This window comes from Cuculus canorus, chromosome 2 (assembly GCF_017976375.1).
Source record: "Cuculus canorus isolate bCucCan1 chromosome 2, bCucCan1.pri, whole genome shotgun sequence".
In the NCBI taxonomy this organism is placed as follows: domain Eukaryota; kingdom Metazoa; phylum Chordata; class Aves; order Cuculiformes; family Cuculidae; genus Cuculus; species Cuculus canorus.
In genome coordinates, this window is record NC_071402.1 from 19,884,119 (window position 1) to 19,906,102 (window position 21,984).

The 21,984-nt window shown below is 36.5% G+C and overlaps 1 protein-coding gene across 2 annotated transcripts in view; it reads right to left on the bottom strand.

Moving 5' to 3' along the window:
• The window catches only part of EMC2 (ER membrane protein complex subunit 2), a 44,668-nt gene that overhangs the window by 1,526 nt on the left and 21,158 nt on the right, over window positions 1-21,984 (bottom strand). For both annotated transcript variants that reach the window (XM_054058494.1, XM_054058495.1), the window contains exons 6-10: window positions 11,113-11,198; window positions 10,883-10,942; window positions 8,442-8,523; window positions 7,345-7,455; window positions 5,200-5,304 (exon numbers count right to left, since the gene is read on the bottom strand). In XM_054058494.1, the coding sequence (XP_053914469.1) occupies window positions 5,200-5,304; window positions 7,345-7,455; window positions 8,442-8,523; window positions 10,883-10,942; window positions 11,113-11,198 (444 nt within the window). The remainder of the gene's footprint in view (window positions 1-5,199; window positions 5,305-7,344; window positions 7,456-8,441; window positions 8,524-10,882; window positions 10,943-11,112; window positions 11,199-21,984) is intronic.

Here is a 21,984-nt window from a genome sequence, read left to right on the forward strand (position 1 = left end):
CCCATCACTCATCAGCCATATCTAACAGAGTGGATTTATTGACTAGATTGGTCTTCCATCAAATTAAACTCTCAATCAGTTTAAATACCCCTGCATTTAAAAAGTTTTGCATTTAGGGTTGGAAGGGGTGGTAAAGAAATTACAGACACAGTAACTATAACCTGCTGCTAGTAAAATAGCCTATTCTCTACCTAAATGTTAACATCTAAACACTCAATAAATTTTTGATTTAATGTTTTTTTATTTCAAATACCACTGGTGTCTTGCATACTTAGCCCCTGATTTATAATGTGTCCTTTCTCTCTTGTAATTAACTTAATTTAGCAAACTCTTCATGACCTGTTAAGAAAGATTAAGTCATCAAACCCAGGTAATATCACACCAGCAACAAGCTGCAGGACTTGTTAACCTGCTTTTGACCTCCAGGCTACAATCTAACATTGGGATTCCAAATCACTACTGAGTTTCTAAAAAAACACCCAGTTTTGGTGCAGTAAATAAAAAACTATTTCAAATTAAATAGGAGAATGAAATGCTGTTACTGTGACAATACTTTATAGTTAAGAGACATACTGAATGCACCATATTTTCCTATTTCCTATTTCTAGATGATGAACTGATGTGCCATGTTTTGACTCTATCAGTATGTATAAGACCATTCTTCAGGTTGGGCAGTTTCCATATTGGCCTGCAGTAGTCAACTATCGAAGTTTCTTAACACTCTCCTAGGTAGGAGAAGTATTGTTTGCTTGGATCTGACTTTATGCAACATCCTTTTTGTTCACACTAAACAAGAGTAGTCCCAAGCAGATACCTGGGGAGTCCAAATCTTCTCACAGTGAAGCAAATGAAAAAACAGATCTCAAAATCCTCAACTGAAAAATTATTTCAAATTCAAAGCTTTCAGAGATTTTAATAAAAAACACAGAAACCAGAATATATTGTGGTCAAAAAGCATGCTTGGCAAGACATAAAGAAAGCATGCAGAGGAAAGCTTCAAAATTTTACTTATTTTACTTGTCTTCAGGGACACTGAAAGCAAAACTGACAGAAGCCATTAGTTTTAAAAATGTTACTTGTTAATTTCAAGAGTGATTGCCTTCATGATAATGACGTGTACTTTAGGCTAAACAAATAAAACCAAACTCTGCGTCATAACAAACAGAAGTATACTTGGAGATGTAATCACTTCAAATTTGCCCTGACGAACAATTATTTTGTCTATTCTGCCATTACACAGCAATTTGACTGATTGAGCTGGAATCCATTTCTTAAAATCATGATTTAATTTTCTGTTTCCCAAATGGTTTGTAACAAAATCACCCCTCTCCAACCATAAATAACATGTGGATTGCTAACACAGAAGAATTTAGCAATGTACCCAAGAAGCATGTATCTGGAAAATTACTATAAGTAGGATCACATTGAAGATCTTTGTGAGCATTAATCAAACTTGCCTGTCGCTGCTGAAATGCTTCTTCCAGAGAACATGCTAAACCAATTACCTAATTGAGAAGCACTAGGTAGCCATATTTTGTTTTGATATCAAAGTAACCGTGACTCGTGTCCTCAGTCACAAGAGATACACATTCCTCACAGGGTCTGCACACAGAGAATAATCCAGTTTCCCAGTGATAAGGCAAAACTAAGCTAACAATAATAAAACTTATAATACTCATTTGAATAATGAGTACTTCTTTAACATCTGAAATAAAAGACTAAAATTAAATTTTCTTTGTTTGGTAGTTTTTTTTCCACCTGGTCAACTATTTTTAAGTGGCGCAAAGAATAATGTTCTTTTATTTTTCAGAGTGTGTGTTCACAGCCAGGAATTCCAGCTCCGTGCAGCAGCTTTAACTATAAAACCTTTCTGTCTTGGAAGTTTACACTTCTACTAGATTAAGCACAGATGAGAAGTGCTAATCAGCATGGAGGGTTACACACTTAACATCAAAATAAGTTTACTAACCAGATGGAACATTAAATATCTGTATGTTTCAGAAAATTATTCAATTAAACTATTTTTTATCACATTTTCCTGTAAAGAAACTTCTGTACAGCCTAATGAACATTGGTGAAAGTAAGGTTTTCTTTTTATGCCCAAAGATTGTTTTCTTTACATGACAATAAACTAAAAAGTTCCTGTTATTACATACAGAAATGCACAGGAAAAGCAAAAAACAAGTGCCAAAGCAAACTCCCTGTATGAGAGAATAAATCGAAAGAAGGGGACCAGTAAAAACATTTCAAGTGAATCGCATATAAAATAAAATAAAGGAAAGCAACTATAACCAGTGATGAATTTGAAAAAATAAAGGCAGTTTTCCGAAATTACGGAGCAAGCAAGCAAGCAAGCAAGTTCAAATCCAGACTGAAAAGAGGGAAAGAACTCTGTAAGACAACTCCTCAAAAGTAACTATTCGAATTAATAACCTCATATATTAAAATAAGAAATTCATATTTGTCACACTCAAGTCACAATTCTAAACGCATCTCACTCTCTAGATCATAACTACAAGAAAAACTGTCTTTAATGGTACAAGAATAAAAAACGAATAAACCAAGTCAATGCAAAACTCAACAAGTTCTTAAAGCTCTTACTACACTTCACAAAGTGCTCTGGATAATGCAAGTAAAATGAAAGGAGGATTTATAGAGATCATATAAGCATCTAGCTTAAAACCTGGCTGCACAATCATCCACTAACAGAGGAATGCTGTAAGGGCTTCCATTGGCACAAGTGACCAAAGGTTCATCCCTAGGTCTAAAAGATGACAATTTCCAACAACTCAACATGCTAAGGGAGTAACAAATCAATATTGACTCATAAGGGAAACTGCCACCTACTAAATCACCAAACACCATTCAGCTGGATGTTTTAAGTCTCTGACATACACACTGGAGCGGCCAAAGCCTTCTGCAGCCATACAACAAGCTCAGTAGGGTTGGGGTGCGGCAGTCTTGTCCAGTTGTAGTCACTAGAGCTTCTTGTGGTACTACCGTGAAGAGGAAGAGGGTGTTCACGTCACTTGCTCGCCAAGTCCTAGCTCAAGCACTTACACTTTCTGTGTAGCTGAATCCCCCCAATGATTCCTGTTATATATGGTGTTCACCACTTTATGTTCCAAACAACTGAAAAGAGCTGCTAAAAGCAGCAACATATAACAAAAAGTATTAAGTCACAAAGAAGTTACGACATGTGTTTTAAATATGTTAGTTGTGTCAATGCGACCTGTTCTGGCGAGCATCAACCAAAAAAGCTTAACGCAGGATCCAGAAACTTCACAGACATCATGAAACTGCACGTTCCAGTTAAAAAAAAACAAAAACAAAAAAAAAAAAAAAAACCAAAAAGAAACCAGCCCCCCAATCCAGAAACCCCCTCAACACCACCACTCCCTAAACTTAGTCATATTTTGTCAGAGATATTGTGATGTCAACAGAAAGCCATTTGGAGAAAAAAAATAGGCAAGTATATCTGCCTGTGAGTCAAGTAACTATGAACTGTCATAATTAAACTTTCATTCCATTTAGAAGGACAAGATGCCTCTTTCTGGGTCTTAATCTTGGTTATGTCACCATTTCACAGCCAACAGTGGTTTTACATTTCCATCCTGGTGCACCCTGACGGGGTCTGTTTCCCAAAAGTGCTAACAGTTCTGTCTACTGGTGCTCTGAACTGGAAATTTCATTTGAAATACTCACTTAAAACATGTTCAAAACCCTTCTATTTTAAGCAGTATGTTTTATTAAGACGAAAAAGCATGGAATAATAGTATTCCAACTATTCAAAATTTACACATCTTTTAAAACCTATTTTTTGTCTCAATTATGAATCCGCTGTGTATTCTGTTCTTAAAGGCATTTTGGGGAGGGGGGTTGTCTGGTTGGTTGCTTATTTAAAAAAAAAATCCTGCAATACCAGGGTCTTCCTTCAATATTGTGCTTACAAGACTGTCAAATGTACAAGTCTTGCTTATTTGTGGGAAATCAGATGAAGCTGGTAGCTCATATACACCTTACCGTCACATGCAGGGAAATGGTTTATTGATGGAAAGGAGGCATTTAAAGAGCAAAACAGAGAAATAAACTTTAGGAACTCAAGTATAAAATGCTTAATTATGTTCTCAGGGACACTATATTCTTCACTATAAAGTAAAGTCAGACACTACAAGGCCAATCAGGGAAAATGGAAAATACTTCAAAGTTGTAATACATCAAAAACACGCCAGACACAAGAAGCTGCACTCTCGGTGACGAACTGACATACAATGTATTAGGAAAACTGTATTGGCCATTAAAGAAAATCCTAATTTAATTCCATAACAGATGGAGCTGGTCAAAAGAACGTTTGGTAATATTAACTGTGAAACAGTAGCAGCAAGAGAAAAATTAAGTATTTGTTTCTGATACCAAAATATTACAGAGAGATAGACAAGTGTTGTATGTATATAAAGTACTGCATTTGACATCAACAAAGAAGTTCTCAGGAGAACTGTACAGTATGATGTTGATTTTCAGGATTGCTTATACATAAACTTTTATTTCCAGATCAGGAACAATAGCTGTAAAGGAGGCAAATAGACACATTATGTTTGGCATGCACAGACACCAGAACCTATGAGCTAATTGTTTCATTCATAGTTATAGAAAAAATATCAATGTTTATAATATAAAAGCAAATATAGATGTTCATGGCTAACTTCTCAAATAGCTGAAAAAACTCCTAATGACCTCAGTAAGTTTTGACTGTGGCCTACAAAGTCTGTATTTTCACAATTCAATATGCATTTTTCTATAGAACTACAGAAAATCAATCTCAGTGATAATTACTAAGGTAATTGTAGGGTAAGGTAGGCAGAACAGGCAAAAGTAAACTGAAAGGTGAGAATAAACTGAAGGAAAATAAAACTCTAGACTTTTCATTTGTTTTCTAATAAAAATGAAGCAGACAACAAAGTCACATTTAAGAATTAAGACATAAGATTTGCTAAAATACTTAGCTGTAAGACTGAATCTTGGAGGTCAACATTACACTAGTGCACATTCAGTTAATGTTAGTAGAAAAAATCTGTTTAAAGCTAATAAGTAAATAATACTAACTAATAACTGTAAAATATCAATTTAGTAATTAAGAGCTACGGGAAATCAAGCAAGTAGAATGCAAAAAATCCAAGCAAAATACGACGATGTACTAACCTGGTATGCTCTGTTTATTTGGTTAGCTGCCCAGCTGGCATATTTCATATTATCCTTTTTCATTTTTGCACTTGCTTTTGGATTGGAAGCAATATGGCTGGCAGACTAGGAATACAAAAATAAAAAGAGTGTAACTATAAAATATACGTGGACAAAATAAATTGACAGCATTCAGCACCTTTGCCTTCAGAGCCCTACTCACAGTGACAGCGGAAAAAGAAGAAAAATAAAAACACTGGTAGACAGCATCCAATTAAAAATTAACTAAACTTTTTAAACAACTGTTTTTTTCTAATTGAAGGTGAACTAGAGTGACACTTGTGTGTCAAAATTACCAATAAAAACATGACATTTTTTTCCCCGTGGCATCAGAACACATTTTAAAAGCAAGTAAGACTCTATACATATACCATGCCCGTCTACACCTGAAAAAATAAAAAAGGTTCCTTAAGAATCAAACCCAATCAAACTTTTACACTTATATAAATAAATCCACTTTGAAAGCAATCATTGCTATTACCTCCCAGAACACCTTCCTGAGTGCAAAAAGTACTTGAATGCCAAGAACTACGGAATCCTACTCTCATCCATCAACAAAGAACCTCCAGAGAAGATTTTAAAAAGGAGCATGGAAGCAAACACCTCCATGAACAACACATATCAAACTCAAAAAAAACGTTCCCTTACAGCTATTTCCCTGAAACTACCACCAGAAACAGGAGAGGAGTGAGATTGTCAAAGAAGCAGTCATGCCCACAAGAACTGAATTGGTGATCTAATACAGAGTCAGGATCCTGAGATGAGGCATCAGTCTCTTTGGTACGGCTGAAAGCCTTTGTGGAAAATATATCAGGGCTATGGATATTCTTTGGGAACTACAAATGTTGGCCATATCAAGTACAAAATCAGCAGCCATAGCAAAACTAGATCCTAAAGCCTGGAAACAGCATTACAAAGAAATCAGGAGCCAAAGGGTAGATACAGAAGCAAAAACTACCTAGTAAACTGTGACAGCGGCCTGCCGAACAAAATTGAAGAACTGAAAAAAGGATACATGCATTTTTTTGCAGTAATGAACTTGCATTATACAAATCAGGCTCTACGTATAGGATGTTGAGGCAATGCCAAAATAAAGTTTCTCAAATGTTTGGGTCATACTAGCTCATGACTGTCAGGCAGATCATCATAGATAACAGGCTCTATGTCTACTTTACAGATCGAAAACAACAAGCAGAACAGATCTGACAGAGGACAAGCCAAGATTGGCCATAACAAATCCACAGGACTGTTTCAGAATCAGTGCATAAGTCTGTATGTATACATACCTCAAAAATCAGTTTAGGCCAATAAACAGATTTGCTACAAACCCTACTTCTAAAAAGCTAAATGACCTAAGGAACAGCAAGGAGCCAGTTTCTTCTTCTTGAACGTATAACTACCAACCCAAGAATCTCTCCAGAAGGGCTAAGGTTAGGTCGACATCTCTTTGAGGCTTAAAGATGGTACTTAACAAGCACCTGAAAGGAAGCTCCTATTGCCTGGTATTTATAGAAAGCCTCAAAGTTATCTGCTTGATGTGTCTCTGAAAATTGCCCCCTTCCCAAGGGATAGAAAGGTGGCCTAGCATTTTTTTTCCTGGTTTTGTCCAGATCTAAAGAGAACTTTTAAAAGATCAAAGATCTAAAGGCAGATTTTCAGTAGAGGCCTCAGTATCTTCAAAGAAACTGAAGAACTGGTACTAGTATGTGCTACCTATAGTTACTGTAGTCATGGTCACATTCAAACAAATAACGCTGTGTAAGCTAAAGACACATTTCAAAATCATCGTACTGTGCTGGTATTCTTCAGCAATTTACCATCCTGCAGAAAGGATATACATTTTCAAGAAGGTACTTCCATGTGCCAATAACTATAATTCTTTGGAAAACAGGCAAGACTTAAAGCTTAAGAGCACTTCAAGTAAGGAATACTTACCAGCATAAAATTGCCCATAGTCAGTATTTAAAAACACTGTTAACAACCCCAGTTATGAAGTTAAAATCAAAATTGAAAAACTAAACTAAAACCAGCAAATAGTAAAGTATAATACACGTGCATAAAAGCATATTCAAAATGATACCACAGAAAATATACAATCATGCTTACCATGTAAAGTCCAAACAAAGCTCTCATATTCCTGTTGTTAAGCTTCAGTGCTTGTGCAAAATACTTTCTCGATAGCTCAAGGTTTTCAAGCCCCCCTTGAGTGTATTTAACCTGTAAAAATTATAAGCTCCTGAAACTTGCACATCATTCATACCTCAGGCATTCACTCTTGAAGCAACAATATTATGAAACTGCAGTTTAAGTTTGTTTTGCATGATATTTCAAAAGAGGTGAGTCCCATTAAAGGCTAAATGTTGGCTTGACAGAAATTCAAGCTCTTTTCAATATATTCATTTTACAATATTTAACAACAGGAGAAAAAAAGCGAGCATTAATTTAATTGATCTATTGCTATAAGAATAAAAAGTTATTATTTTGTACCTATACATACTTACAACCTTGGGATTGTCTCTCATGAAAAGTAACACAAACTTTAAATCTAAAGCTAAATTCTGACTGCTATAAATCCATACTAACTCTGTATTACTTCAGCAAAGCATCGAAATACCAGAAAGCTATTTCGACTTTCAAGTTTTAATGTTAACCGAATTTTATCTACATTGATAAAACAAATTAAATCCATTCTAAGCAGTTAACAGTATAATTTAGGAAAGAAATAACATATATATCTAAAAAAAAAAAAAGCATGCAAATGGCTAAAAACGTTTTGCAAAAACTTCTGAGGGCAGTTTCTCTCCTCAGTGCTCCTTAAGGCAAAATTTCCTATGTGGATTCCAAGATCTGGCTCCACAACAACAGGCAATATGTCAAAACCTCCTAGACAGCATTGTTGTGAAAAGTTTAACTTCTCATGCACTTAATTTGAAAAGTGCATAAACATTTCAACAAGAATAGCTCATTTAAAATAATTTTTTATCTTCAACAATTCCTGCCCTTACTCTTACATTTAGCGTAGTCACTGAGTAACAACACACAGTTTTTTAACATGTTAAGTTCTATACGATGATAACCCTCTCTGTGTACTCTCTTACATCTCCTAGGGAAACATTAAATAATTTTTATTCCATTTTCATCACTTCAATAATGTAAAAACGAGAATGTATTCAAACATAATTGATTTTTCTGAAAATACTTACTTCAGCATATTGTTGACAATATAAGTGGTTGTGTGGATTAGTCATCATAAGCTCCTCTAAGCAAAAGGCTGCTTTTGCGTAGCTGAGGAATACAAAAAACAGTGACAAAATGAAACAGAATATATAACTCTTTGCTTTAGTTTCTTGCAGCACAATATAATAAGTCCTAAATTTACCTCTGTAACTTCACATGATTCACAATTAAGAAAATGTTTTATTTGTAAATTATGTTTGAAACCTTGTGTTACTATTTTTACATCACAGTGAAAATTACACAATATTTAATGATCTAGGTAGATATGCAACATGGAAAGCATTTGATATTTCCATTTCTTATTAATAGATGCCATTTCTTATCAATAAAAGCGATGAATAGAAACAGGCATTAGGTACCACAAGACATTTAACTCAAACTATGAAACAGCTCATTTTTCCCTACAAGAAAATTCAGCGACCTGAGGATTCACAAACCAAGCTAGAGACCAGAGCACTTAAGCTGTTAGTTAACTCTATCTACTCACAGAAGACAGAAGTGAGATTGAAAAGCCATATTAAGAACAACTCTAAAAATCAAACAGTCCCAAACTACATATGAAAACAGCATCATACCAGTCCAAATGAACAACTTATCATTGCAAAAAAGTTAGTACTTGCTTTTTAAATTAAAGCTTTCAGAAAGAATTAACAAGTCAAACTCAAAATGTAGGTTTATTTAATTACAAAATTCTTAGCTTCATAATCTTTCAACTCATAATTTCCTGCAGAATTTGCATCTTCTTCAGATACGTGATAGCACTGTTGCACAGAGTTTACATGACCAGATTCCAAAAGTCAGAGACGTAACATTTATAACAGTGTGGGTAGATATTAAATATCAGAGTAAAAGCAATTTAGCAATTACAAGACAATATTAAACCATATCTCTGTAAAGCCTTATTTCTTAAAGTGAATATATTGTGGTTTTCTCCTGTGCATATTACGATAATTGTGTATGTATTTCAAATATTAATTTGGAAATAAAAGCACAGCCACCTCATTCTCCAAAAGCAGAAGCCACAGTCTTCATAACAGAACACAACACAGAATTGAGGACTATAAAACCTTGTAAATCTATGTGTGTTTATGAAAAACGGTCACAGCATTTGTGACAATTATAAAACAAGAAAGTTGATGAATTGTTTCCTTTTTTAAAATTAACTTTTAGTTGCTTTTTAGTCAAGATTCCATTTTTCTACTCACTTAATCATCAAAATGAGGCTCATAAAAGCACGAGTACAAATTTTTTTCAATCAAATGCAGAAAGTTCCACATATTACTTCTTATTAGAATTGAAGACCAAGACAAACAGAAGCAAAAGCAATTTCTTTCTCAGGGTTTATTTTTCAATTTTGTAATAAAGATTAGAGCAAAAAAACCCTCCAGCAACGGAATACTTATGTTTGCACTACTCTAGAATTCACTCTGGTACCAACAGATGGACAAGCCTAAATATCTTTGTAACTATGTTTTTTTAAAAAGTAACTATTTTCTTAGGAAAGTGATGTGAATTTCCCAAAAAACCCCAGAAAACTGGATATCAAAACTCTAAATTATTCCTTTAGTCAGCACTTAAAACAGTTTAATATTTATTTTCCTTGAGAATGGGGTGGAGGGAGAGGTGTTGGGGGAACAATTTTTTCATCACAGTGAGAATGGCTATTACAATGTGATATAATTCAGGCTGAGCTGAGGAACTAAAGAAGGGAGGGGGGAAGATACGCCTTTCAGTGGAGGTTAGAATTAATGCTGCTATATTAGAAAACTTGCACTAAGGCTTTCAGCTAATCCTCTTACACTGGGATTTCCTCCTGTCACCACAGCAATAAAAAAAAAGCTAACAAAAACATTAAATATCCAATAAGCAAGTTACTACAACATTCAGCGTTCTTGATTGCAGTGGATTTTGTACCCAGGCGACCAGATGCCTCTAACTCTGGATCCATGTTTTGTTTTGTTTTGTTTTTAAAGGTTACTAAAACTTCTCGCAGAGGTAGCTTCAAAGAAAATCAGAGCTAACAGTTTGCCGTGATCAAGTGATTTTAGAAGTAGAAAATTTAAAATCTGTAAGTAGTAAAAAACAATACTTGAATGAAAAATTATAGGAAATAAGTGCTCTTCCCCACTACACTCAAACCACTTCTAAAATATCAGATTTTTAAAAATGACTGAAGTATATAGGTAATTAGGTAAATTGTTTCTGTTTTAAAATCAAATGCTTTCTTAAAGCATCTGGCAGTCAAAATAAGGTTGGTAATTATTTCCTGTTGATGTATGTTATATTTCAAATGAGACAGCATACTTCCTAACAGTAGTCCTTCAAAAAAAAAATTACCAAGGTCTTCGACTTACACAGAATAGATTTCAATTTAACAGTTTTTATGTGGACTTAGCAAACAACTTACTCATGCTCATTGATGTAAAGTTCTGCAAGTTCATGCCAAGCTTCTTGGTCTCCAACAAATCTGTACAATGAAGACAAGAAAGGAAAAAGGGAAAAAAAGAAAGAATGTGCAAAGGATTCTGTAAATAATCAGCAAGGAAGCAAAAGCGTAAATCAAATGCAAATTCCATTTTAATTAAAAAGATTTATCAGAATAGCAAAACACAGTCTGTATTCTTGTAAGACACTCACTGTTCCAGATACTCATTCAGCTCTCGGATGGCCTCAAGATTTTTCCCCTGGGCTTTTCGAATGGCAATCTTACGCTTTCTTGCTGCCTATGGGTTGACATTAATAAAGGATTAGGATCTCATAATTCCCTGGGTTTTTGTAAAGAAAGCAATTTGACTGTGCAAATTATTATCTCAACACCAGTGGAATTCCACTGCGGAGCAACTGCTAGGTTGACGTTTATAAACATACCCTATGACATCCCACTGAGAGGCTGAAAACCTCTTCCTACAATCACATTATGTATGCTTTTCTTTGGAGGCACAAACTGTATGCATTATTGCATTCAAATAAATGACTGTCCAGATTCTGATAATTACAAAACAGCAGGGGACGCTAATCTTCAGCCATTCCAAAGACCCCCACTTTGTCATTCACAAGATCTATGACCACAGAGAAGAGTTGGTGACTGAGTTTTAGAGAATCCCACAGATGTATCTTGGTCGCCACTGTATAAATATGGCTTTCAGCCATTTCTAAATATTCTTGTTGAAGTGCTGAATGCCAGCTTTAATTAACATTGAATACGCACCAATTTCACAAACAAGTTTCTCATCATTCTTGGAGCACAAAGTAGGCTCTTCAAAGCAAAGGAAATACAAAATAGCCACTTCAATGGCAAAACTGAACAGTACTTCAGTATGTGGATGGAAATATATTTCAACATAAACAACATAAAAATTAGTTAAAGGAATTATTATGTATTTAAATTTTTAACACCATAAAAGTTGTTACACAACACCAAGAGAAAAGATAATATTTTAACGGTTGATTATTCTGCACTTCAATCCAATATTCCAGTTTCTGAAGTATATTGGTTATAGTTCTCTAAAAGAAGTTTTCAGACCTCTAGGAGCTGTGAATCAAGATACAATTGAGGTGTAACTCAAAACAACAGACAACTTCCCAGCAGTCTGACAGAGTCTGGAGTTTACACCTCAGCCAGCCTGAAAGTCATCAGACTGGGAACCTGACAGAACGAAACTAAAGCCAAATTCCAACGTAACATGCCTCAAAGAATGAACATCATCAGTCTCCTGACTTGCCTACAACCCCTGTTCTCCTGAGTGATCACAAGTGCTGTAGTCAGACATGAGAAAACAGATGGCCTGGTGTGTGTGATGTGTCTGCACATACTTCTCCATGAGACAATACTAAGAGGCGGGGGGGGGGGGGTGGGTTGTGCAGGGGGATGCAGCAAAGCATAGTTTTCCAGTAGCAAAGTCCCACTGCTCATTCCCTTCACAGATCTCATCCCATTTTATGTCTTATAAGCACTTTATACTGTTGGGTATCACCTTACAGAAGCCTTGACAGCACAGGAATGGACAACTCTTCAACAAAACCTTAAGCAGTTTTAATCTTTGAATTTAACATAGTTCTGAAATGAATTTTGTCACAATGTACCTTCCTAAGATCACAGTCACACATACCTTGAAAGAGTTCTTGTATTGTTACAGTATCTTAAACATAACTATTCTCTTAAACACTTCTTATCCTGTGATCATCATCTGAACAAATTTATTGCTTCTGAAGAATACAGCGTAGCATTTAAGTAAATGAGTTCAAGCTACCAAAATCACTAGAAGGGCTTTTTACACTAACAGTAGATCTACTCTTTGTTTTGAGCTCATCCCCTTCACCTCCCCCACAAACATATAATCAATGAAAATTCAGTGAAAATGTCTCAAGTGAGTAAAAAATATTTCACTCTTCTGCTGAAACACAAGGCACAGGCAGAGAGAAAATTCATCAGAACAATCAAGAGACAAACTAGAACACGGGCAGCATGGTGGGTTTACCGACAGTCATTTTGTTTTCCACTGCTGCTTTGTCAAACTGCAACCTATGAAGTTACGTTCACCATTCTGCTTTTTACTGGGAGACGTCTGGCTAAAAGCCATAATCAACTCTGGAAATTTTAACCGTTGACTACATTTACTGCTTTAACAATAATACACTCTGTTTATTTTGAGTTCTTAAGATAAAGATAATGGTGTAATTAAACATATTTAAGAAAAAAAAGAAGACACATGCTTATCATACTGCTACTATCATAAAATAAATAAAAAAAAAAAAACCAAAAAAACAAACCCAAAGAAACAATGCTATTGTTGTCTATCATATTTTATGAAGAGGTCTCAAAGCCTTTCATAAAGCAGGTCAGCACCCTTGCTATGGTGGGAACACCAGGGCAGTGTTACACTCACTACCCAAAGCTGATATTATACACAGCCAGTGACCTGCTCACTGAGCCTGAAAACTGAAAGAAGGGAAACAGGGATAACAGCGTGCACAGCCAAAGGAGCGTATCATGCAATTACGGCTTACGAAGACATAAGTTGTTTTGCAGGTGACAGATTATCTACTTTAAAATCTAACTTTTGGATTAAAAATTCAGTTCTAATTTTCAAAATTTAAAGAAAAAAACAATCAGGAGACTGAACTGATCAAAACTAAACTGCTTGAGGACAGAAATAATCTGTTTAATATATAAAATCAATCAATGCTTCTGACAACTTAATTTGCAAGGGCAAACAGGAACATTCTACATAAGCCACTCTCCTTTTTCATTTCTAATGCAACTCCTTCAATCACATGCAAATCAGTCCTTCAAAAGAGTCCGGAAACAGATTTTCTCCATCGTTGCTTTATTTCTTAACCACAGCACTTCCAAATAACATAAATCAATGTAACCTCAAGACATGAATTCATGAAAAGCTACAACTATTTCTAGTCATAAATACAAAGTGATGTTTACCTATAACTAGCACATCATTTAAATGCAATCAAATAAAAAGGATAAAAGGATCAGACATAATTAACATGTTTCAAAGGTAATGCTTAGGAGTAAAATGAACTACATATACATTTGATGAGATTTATTTGCTTCTAAACTGCACGAAATCTCACAATATTTCTTCAAAATTACACTTTTTGTTTCTTATTTGAGGAAAGTAGAATTTAAAGCCTCCTTTTTTTATCCACCTTCCTTGTCACTAAAAATAAAGCAGTATTTGGGCTTGAAATCTGCACTCTCTTCATCCTCAAATAAACCTTAAAAAGTGCTGGCATAAGTCAGTTTACTTGCAGAGAATTCTTAGTTTACAAAAGAGGCTCAAACACTCAAAACAGTGCTGAGATTCAAAGGATGAACAAAATGTATAGTAGCACAGAATTTTTGAATGCCTCTTTAAAACTGCTGGGCAGAAGTTGATGAGGAAGTGAGGAGGTGGGTGGGTTAAGTAATTCCTAGCATTTTTTCAATCATATAAATAAAACTATAACAAACAGTCTAAATGCATTGCCAAGAGACAACATCTAGGTGTTCACTAGATCTGAATTACTTAGATCTGTGATTCCTGCGGTAATACAGACTAGAAACCAAAGAAATTAAAACAAAACACTATTGCTTTTATCTATATTCACAGACTATTCTCCCATCTGACTTTCTAGCTTTGCTGTGGATTATGAAGGTTATCAGTTAGGGCTTTTCATAAATTAAAATTGAAATTCAATATGACTCCAGGAGTCAGTACTTCAAGAAAAGCATATGAAAAGGCCTGCACTAAACCCAGGACATGTGCCATTTTGTGTGCTGTAAACTTCTAATTCTTATTCTGATTTATACTGTCACTGAGCCCCTACTCAGCTCCCTGTACATATCAGCTTCCTCCTCTGTGAGCTGGGGCTCACACTCAACACGCTTACTGAGCCTCCTGAGGAAAACAGCATAACGAACTACAATTTACACACATAGCATCAATTTTTCTTTACTTCCATCAAATAAAAAAAATGTTTTACTGCACAGGACCAATGCCAACACTAACAATGACTTTACCAGACAAAAGCTAGTTATTTTATAAGAAAAGGCAGACTCCCACCAATTCTGCAGAAACTTTAACTAGCATTTATTTCATACATCCTATTTATTGCCTGCTTTAGTATCAGCTGATATAAGAAAACCAGGCCACTTAATACGTTTTATTATGTTTCAGGGTTTTGTTTAGTAAAAATCTCACATTTCAAAATATAAGCTCATTTTTAAGGGACCACTTGCAAAACACTAAAAAACTGCAGAGTGCAAAGTACAGATCTGTTCAGTCATTAATTTTAAGTCCACTAAGAGTAGTCAAGAGAAAACTATTTTTAACTACAATATTTGAGATCATTTTGAAATCTATGAAGCATACTAAAACAGCTGTAAACATTCCATTAACAAAGACAGAAAAGTAATGTTCAAAAGTTACATTTCAGCTCTTTGCATCACAACAGTAAGATGTTTAAGAACACGTCTGATACAATAGTGAACTCAATCTCCTTTCTCCTTCCACCTTACATCAAATGGGAAAGACAAAAATTTCGTTGCTGCAGTAAGATCTGTAGTGTTCGACCATGCAGAACCTACAACAATGAATTATCCTCATCAATTATCCAGAGTTTAAAAAAAAAAAAAAGCTGGAATAGCTATCAGCAGATTTTGTAAATCCAGCATTCTTAATGGAAATACATATGCCATCTTAAAGAAACATTTAAACCGTATCATATAGAATAAGGTACTTCAGCATGTCACATATTTATTAAATAGTGAAACTTTCCAAGCTATTTTTTTTAAGTGTAATAATCCTCAACCTGGCACAAGAACTAATCCTCCATTTGTCATGATTGGTTTTAATTAGCATTAAGAAGATTCAAAGTGAAGTGAAGATTTGAACATTTATCAACTTCTGTATTTGATTACTAAAACAGAGCAAGAGAGAGTCTAAGGTTGTTCTGCAAAGAAAGTATTAGTAGGAAAATTTTCAGGGACCGACACATTTCAGAAAGGAACAGTTTTACATCTGTATAAATGCTGCAGCATTAAATAAATTATATTTTGCATCTTAAAATTAAATTCTTCAACTTTTAGAATTTGTTTTTGTCAAGGATTAATACTTAAAAAATGTGCATTTGGACTAAGAGTTTGACACATTAAAATAATTTCCTTCAAACTGCAAGATGTAAATCAAAACAGAAGTTTAAACAACTACAACACAGATAAAGTAAAGGAATTACACAGACATCAATAAAACACCACATAATCTGAATACAACCATAATAATGAATGTACTTTTATCAGACCTAGAGTTCTGTCATAGTCAACCATGGAAGACAGTTAAATCAGGCCAAATCTTGCAAGTCAATCTATGCAGGCACAGAGATGCTGAGTTGAAGCTGCTCCTTTACGGACAATGTCGAAGCACAAGTATCAATGGTGAACACAACTTCTTACATGGTTCTAGGGCAAATTCAATAAACAACAACCCACAAAGTCTGACACCAGCATACAGCAAATTGGTAGAAGCTACACAGGGTAAAAAGCTAAAGCCTGGAATCAGAAAACATGAAAATGCTATATATCAAAGAAGAGTAAGAACAGTTTACTCAGAAAAAAGGAAGGCTTCCCAGATCTACTGGAGTTCTTTGAAAGAATCACTAAGAATGTGGATAAATAAATATCCACTTAAAAGTCAACTCCAACTCCAAAAATAATTTCAAAAAGATCTCTCACTCTGAAGCCGAAAGTTCTGAAGGAAACTTACGTGCCTTGGGGTAAAAGAGGAAGGTCTTCATGTGGATCAGTTAGCCAAAAGATATAAAGGAGAAAACAATTCTTGTCTTCCAGTGAGTTCTACGCACTGAGAATACCAGAACTGCCTGTATTAAAAACTACTGTTCAGCATCTTCATAACTGATCTAACAAGGGAATTAACAGTGATGTGCTAAAGATAACTGATGATAATGAGTTATTTAAGCATAAAGAACCTAAGTTAACTGCAAACAATAGCATTCTCAACAGTGAATGTCAGTATGATAAAACAGCCTCTGAAAGTTAATCGATAAAAAGGTTGCATATATGGTATAACAATACTAATTTAATGTGCACAGCAAAGCTCTCTGAATTTGCCCAGTTGGGAAGAACAGGCTGCAGTTGCAATAAACAGTTCTATAAAATATCAGTTCAGTGTTCAGAGGAGGTCTTAAAAAACAAACCAAAACCAACAACATTGTGAGGCTGGAATTTCAGTAAAGAATAAGAACACAGTACACCTTGCCACTGTACAACTCCATAACGCTTTTCCATTTTTAATACTGACTGCAGTTCTGACCTCTCCTTCCTCATTCAAATATAGAAAAAAAAACCAAACAGAAAGGACATTCAGAACAGCAGCAGGGTTTCAGGATACAGAATGGCAGCAAGAACTGCTAGACAGACTAGGACTTCTCCGCTTAGAGGGAAGAAAAATGCAAGAGACTTCTACATTCATAAGCATTAGCGAAATGAACAGGAAACAACTGTTGACTGTAACAGATTAGATAGGGGCATGAAATAAAATTGTTAGATTGAAGGTTTGGGGAAAAAAAAAAAAAGAGGAGAGATTTGCCCAATCCATGAATAAATGATGAAATTTTATTCCTGAAAAGCGTTGTAGACACACATAATCAAATTTATACAAGTTAAAAAAGCAGCTAAAAAAATATCAATGCAGAAATTTAATTAAAAGCTATTAAAAACAGTTACCAGTTCTGGCACATGAAAATAGTAACATGAAGATGAATACAAACCGGCTGAAGAGACCAGAGTATACTCTACGATTGCCTTGTTCTTACACATTTTTCCCGCTACTATTGGTCACTGTCAGAAACAGGAGAAGAAAAATGGACTTTTGGCATGACGCCAGGATAGCTGTTTTTATGTTCTCAACATTTAAAAGTGCCACACTCAGAGAAGTAAAACATGGGAAAAATGCTAGAACACCCTTTGCTCTCTCACTTCACCAATCATGATTCAACAAGAAGCAAAAACAACCTAGCAAAGGTAAATGATGCTCTAACTGTCAAAAGAAAAAAGTATTTTTTAGGACCCATGTACTGCATTCTCAGCTGAATCATCCATCCTCCTTGGATGTGAAGGAGCAGCTGCAGCTCTTCATAGCTCTTCCTAGCTCCATAATGTATCAGATACAGTGCCAAGCACTCTTTTCTGACTCCCTTTAAAACTACACCCACGCAAATTTAGGTTTAGGACTAGTTGCGTCTTTCCTGGCAGTGCTGGCAACACATTTAATGAAACATAGATAAATAACCTCAGAAAATTCCCTTTTAGCGGGTACTTAATTTGATGAGAAATTTTCCTTTTTGAAACTGTAGTTAAATGTACAAATATGCAAGAAATTCAGAGGAGGTGTCTCTTGTCTCTTCAAAATGAATGCAGAGCTGCTGCGGGAGTTTTAAAGAACTATCATTGTTCAGGTAACAAATATCCAATGCTCAGACTTAGTGCTCATTATTCTCATCTTAGTCGACAGACACAAGGAGCTAAGGAGAAAAAACAAAGTTACCTATACAGTCAAGATAGTAGTAATGCATAGGGATAGAAGGAAATACTAGGAAGAGTGAACTCAGATATTCATGACATTTAACTGCTGCCTATTTACACGCAATTAAGTACTATGATTTTGCTCTGAATCTTTCTAGTATCTGGATTCCCATATGTCTTCAACCACCTCCTGTGTCTTCTCTGAAACGTGTCTAGCTTGGCAAGAAAATGAATCTCAAAATAGTACAGGAAAGTGTAACTTCAAATGACCACACTGTTGACCACATACTCATTCCTGCCCATTCCCATAAACAACAGAGTTGTTAGTGAAGTATTCTACGAACCCTGAAAAACAACAGCTTTGCCCAGAATGCTATCTTGTTCTCAAAATTCTAGTTTTAATTCTTCATTCACACGATTATGTTACCAGACCCATGAAGTTAATGAGATTATCCACATGCCCTGAGCTAAGCAAGAATATTCAGTGTCTTGTTATAGTAAAAGTTTAGTTGAAAAAACAGCAAGAAAAACAGAAAAATGATCCAAATAATAACATCAGATTTTCTGTGGACTAGAATTAAGGCAGAACTTTGCACCTTATCACACTTTCCCCTGCTGCTGACCAACTGCTCTGCAATCTTCTTGACTCTTGAGTTGAAGAATCATGAGAAACTGCAGAGGCACTAGGATGACAATTGAGTGGGTTAGACACCACCCTAAATATTGAAAACATGAGCTCATGAGCTCAGTTTCCCTTCTCATCATCAGTCTCGTCTGCGCTCCTGGAAAGGCCAACTCAAGAAGGGCCTGACTGACAAAAATATTTACCTATCTAATTAAAATAAATGAGCCTACATTCAAATTGCTCCCCAAAATCAGAATCTTTGCAAGGGTAAAAAATAATGCCAAATGGCATTCAACTTAATTGGACACCGATACATATACACAGTTTAAAAAATCCTCATTTAATATTTTTTACAGAATTGAAATCAATAGTAAAAACAGAGGGCTGCTTTCTTAGGAAATGAACCTAAGTAATTTTAAAGAGCTGGGCCTTCATCTGCTCCTCATACATAAAATGTCAGTATGGTTTCACATCACATGGCTGCAATGGGACAAATAAGAGAAAAAAGCCATACAAAATACATAAGACACTCACAAGTGGAAGTAGTAAGAGCCCCATTCCCACAAATAAAGGAAATATGGATGTATCAATTTGACACCAATTTCCTACTGAACTTTATCATATAGAAGCAATCCATCCAAAACAAATCCCAACACAGTATCCAGTCCAGTAATAAAGATACTGAAAATACTGTGAAATCAACTTGCAATTTAAAAATTACTAGAGTTTGAATGCAGCATTACATTTCATATTACAAAATTATATCACAGTTTAGCCATTGTATTATCTGAATTTACAAAGGATACTGCCTAACAATAATTACTTACTTCAATTAACTACCAGTCATTTTAAGTGCAAGCAGATTCTGGCATTTTTTAAGTAGCATGTTTGAGCGTTCAGTCTTATTTCCAGCAGGCATGAAGATAGATGGAGATGAGTTTTCTTTAGTGAAAGAATCACAGAATCACAGAATCACAGAATCACACAAGGTTGGAAAGGACCCATTGGATCATCGAGTCCAACCGTTCCTAACACTCCCTAAACCATGTCCCTAAGTACTTCATCCACCCGTTCCTTAAACACCTCCAGGGAAGGCGACTCGACCACCTCCCTGGGCAGCCTGTTCCAGTACCCAATGACTCTTACTGTGAAGAATTTTTTTTCTGATATCCAACCTGAACCTCCCCTGACGGAGCTTCAGGCCATTCCCTCTAGTCCTGTCCCCTGTCACTTGGGAGAAGAGGCCAGCTCCCTCCTCTCCACAACCTCCTTTCAGGTAGTTGTAGAGAGTAATAAGGTCTCCCCTCAGCCTCCTCTTCTCAAGGCTAAACAACCCTAGCTCTCTCAGCCGCTCCTCATAAGACTGTTCTCCAGCCCCCTCACCAGCTTTGTTGCTCTTCTCTGGACACGCTCCAGAGCCTCAACATCCTTCTTGTGGTGAGGGGCCCAGAACTGAACACAGTATTCGAGGTGCGGTCTCACCAGTGCCGAGTACAGAGGGAGAATAACCTCCCTGGACCTGCTGGTGACCCCATTTCTGATACAAGCCAAGATGCCATTGGCCTTCTTGGCCACCTGGGCACACTGCTGGCTCATGTTCAGTCGGCTGTCAACCAGCACCCCCAGGTCCTTCTCTTCTGTGCAGCTCTCCAGCCATTCTTCCCCCAGTTGCATAGGGTTGTTGTGCCCAAGTGCAGGACCCGGCATTTGGTCTTGTTAAACCTCATCCCATTGGTCTCGGCCCAGCAGTCCAGCCTGTTCAGATCCCTTTGCAGAGCCTCCCTACCCTCCAGCAGGTCGACACTTCCTCCCAGCTTAGTGTCATCTGCAAACTTGCTGAGGGTGCACTCAATGCCTTCATCCAGGTCATTGATAAAGACATTGAACAGAGCTGGACCCAGTACTGAGCCCTGAGGAACTCCACTTGTGACTGGCCTCCAGCTGGAGTTAACTCCATTGACCACCACTCTCTGGGCCCGGCCATCCAACCAGTTTTCAACCCAGGAGAGTGTGCGCCTGTCCAGGCCAGAGGCTGACAGTTTCTGAAGCAGAATGCTGTGAGAAACTGTGTCAAAGGCTTTACTGAAGTCCAAGAAGACTACATCCACAGCCTTTCCCCCATCCAGTAGTTGAGTGATTTTGTCATAGAAGGTGATCAGGTTAGTTTGGCAAGATCTGCCTTTTGTAAACCCATGTTGACTGGGCCTGATCACCCGGTTCTCTTGCATGTGCTTCATGATAGCACTCAAGATTACCTGTTCCATGACTTTCCCTGGCACTGAGGTGAGACTGACAGGCCTGTAGTTCCCCGGATCCTCTCTGCAACCCTTCTTGTATATGGGCACAACATCAGCCAGCCTCCAGTCTAGTGGAACTTCCCCAGTCAGCCAGGACCTCTGGAAGATGATGGATAGGGGTTTGGAAAGGACATCCGCCCAGTTCCTTCAATACTCTTGGGTGGATCCCATCCGGCCCCATAGACTTGTGGACGTCTAGCTGGGCAAGCAAGTCTCTAACCGCCTCCTCTTGGATCACGGGAGCCTCAATCTGCCCCTCTAACTCTTGGATTTGTAAACAGAAGGAACAACTTTCTTTGCTATTAAAGACTGAGGCGAAGAAGGCATTAAGTACCTCAGCCTTGTCCTTATCCCCTGTCACTGTTATTTCCTTCTGCATCCACTAGAGACTGGATATTCTCCCTCGTCCTCCTTTTCCTGTTAATGTACTTGTAGAAAGACTTTTTGTTGTCTTTCACAGACTTAGCGAGTTTTAATTCTAGTTGGACCTTGGCCCTCCTGATTTTTTCCCTGCACGATCTCACTTCGTCCCTGTAGTCCACCCAAGATGC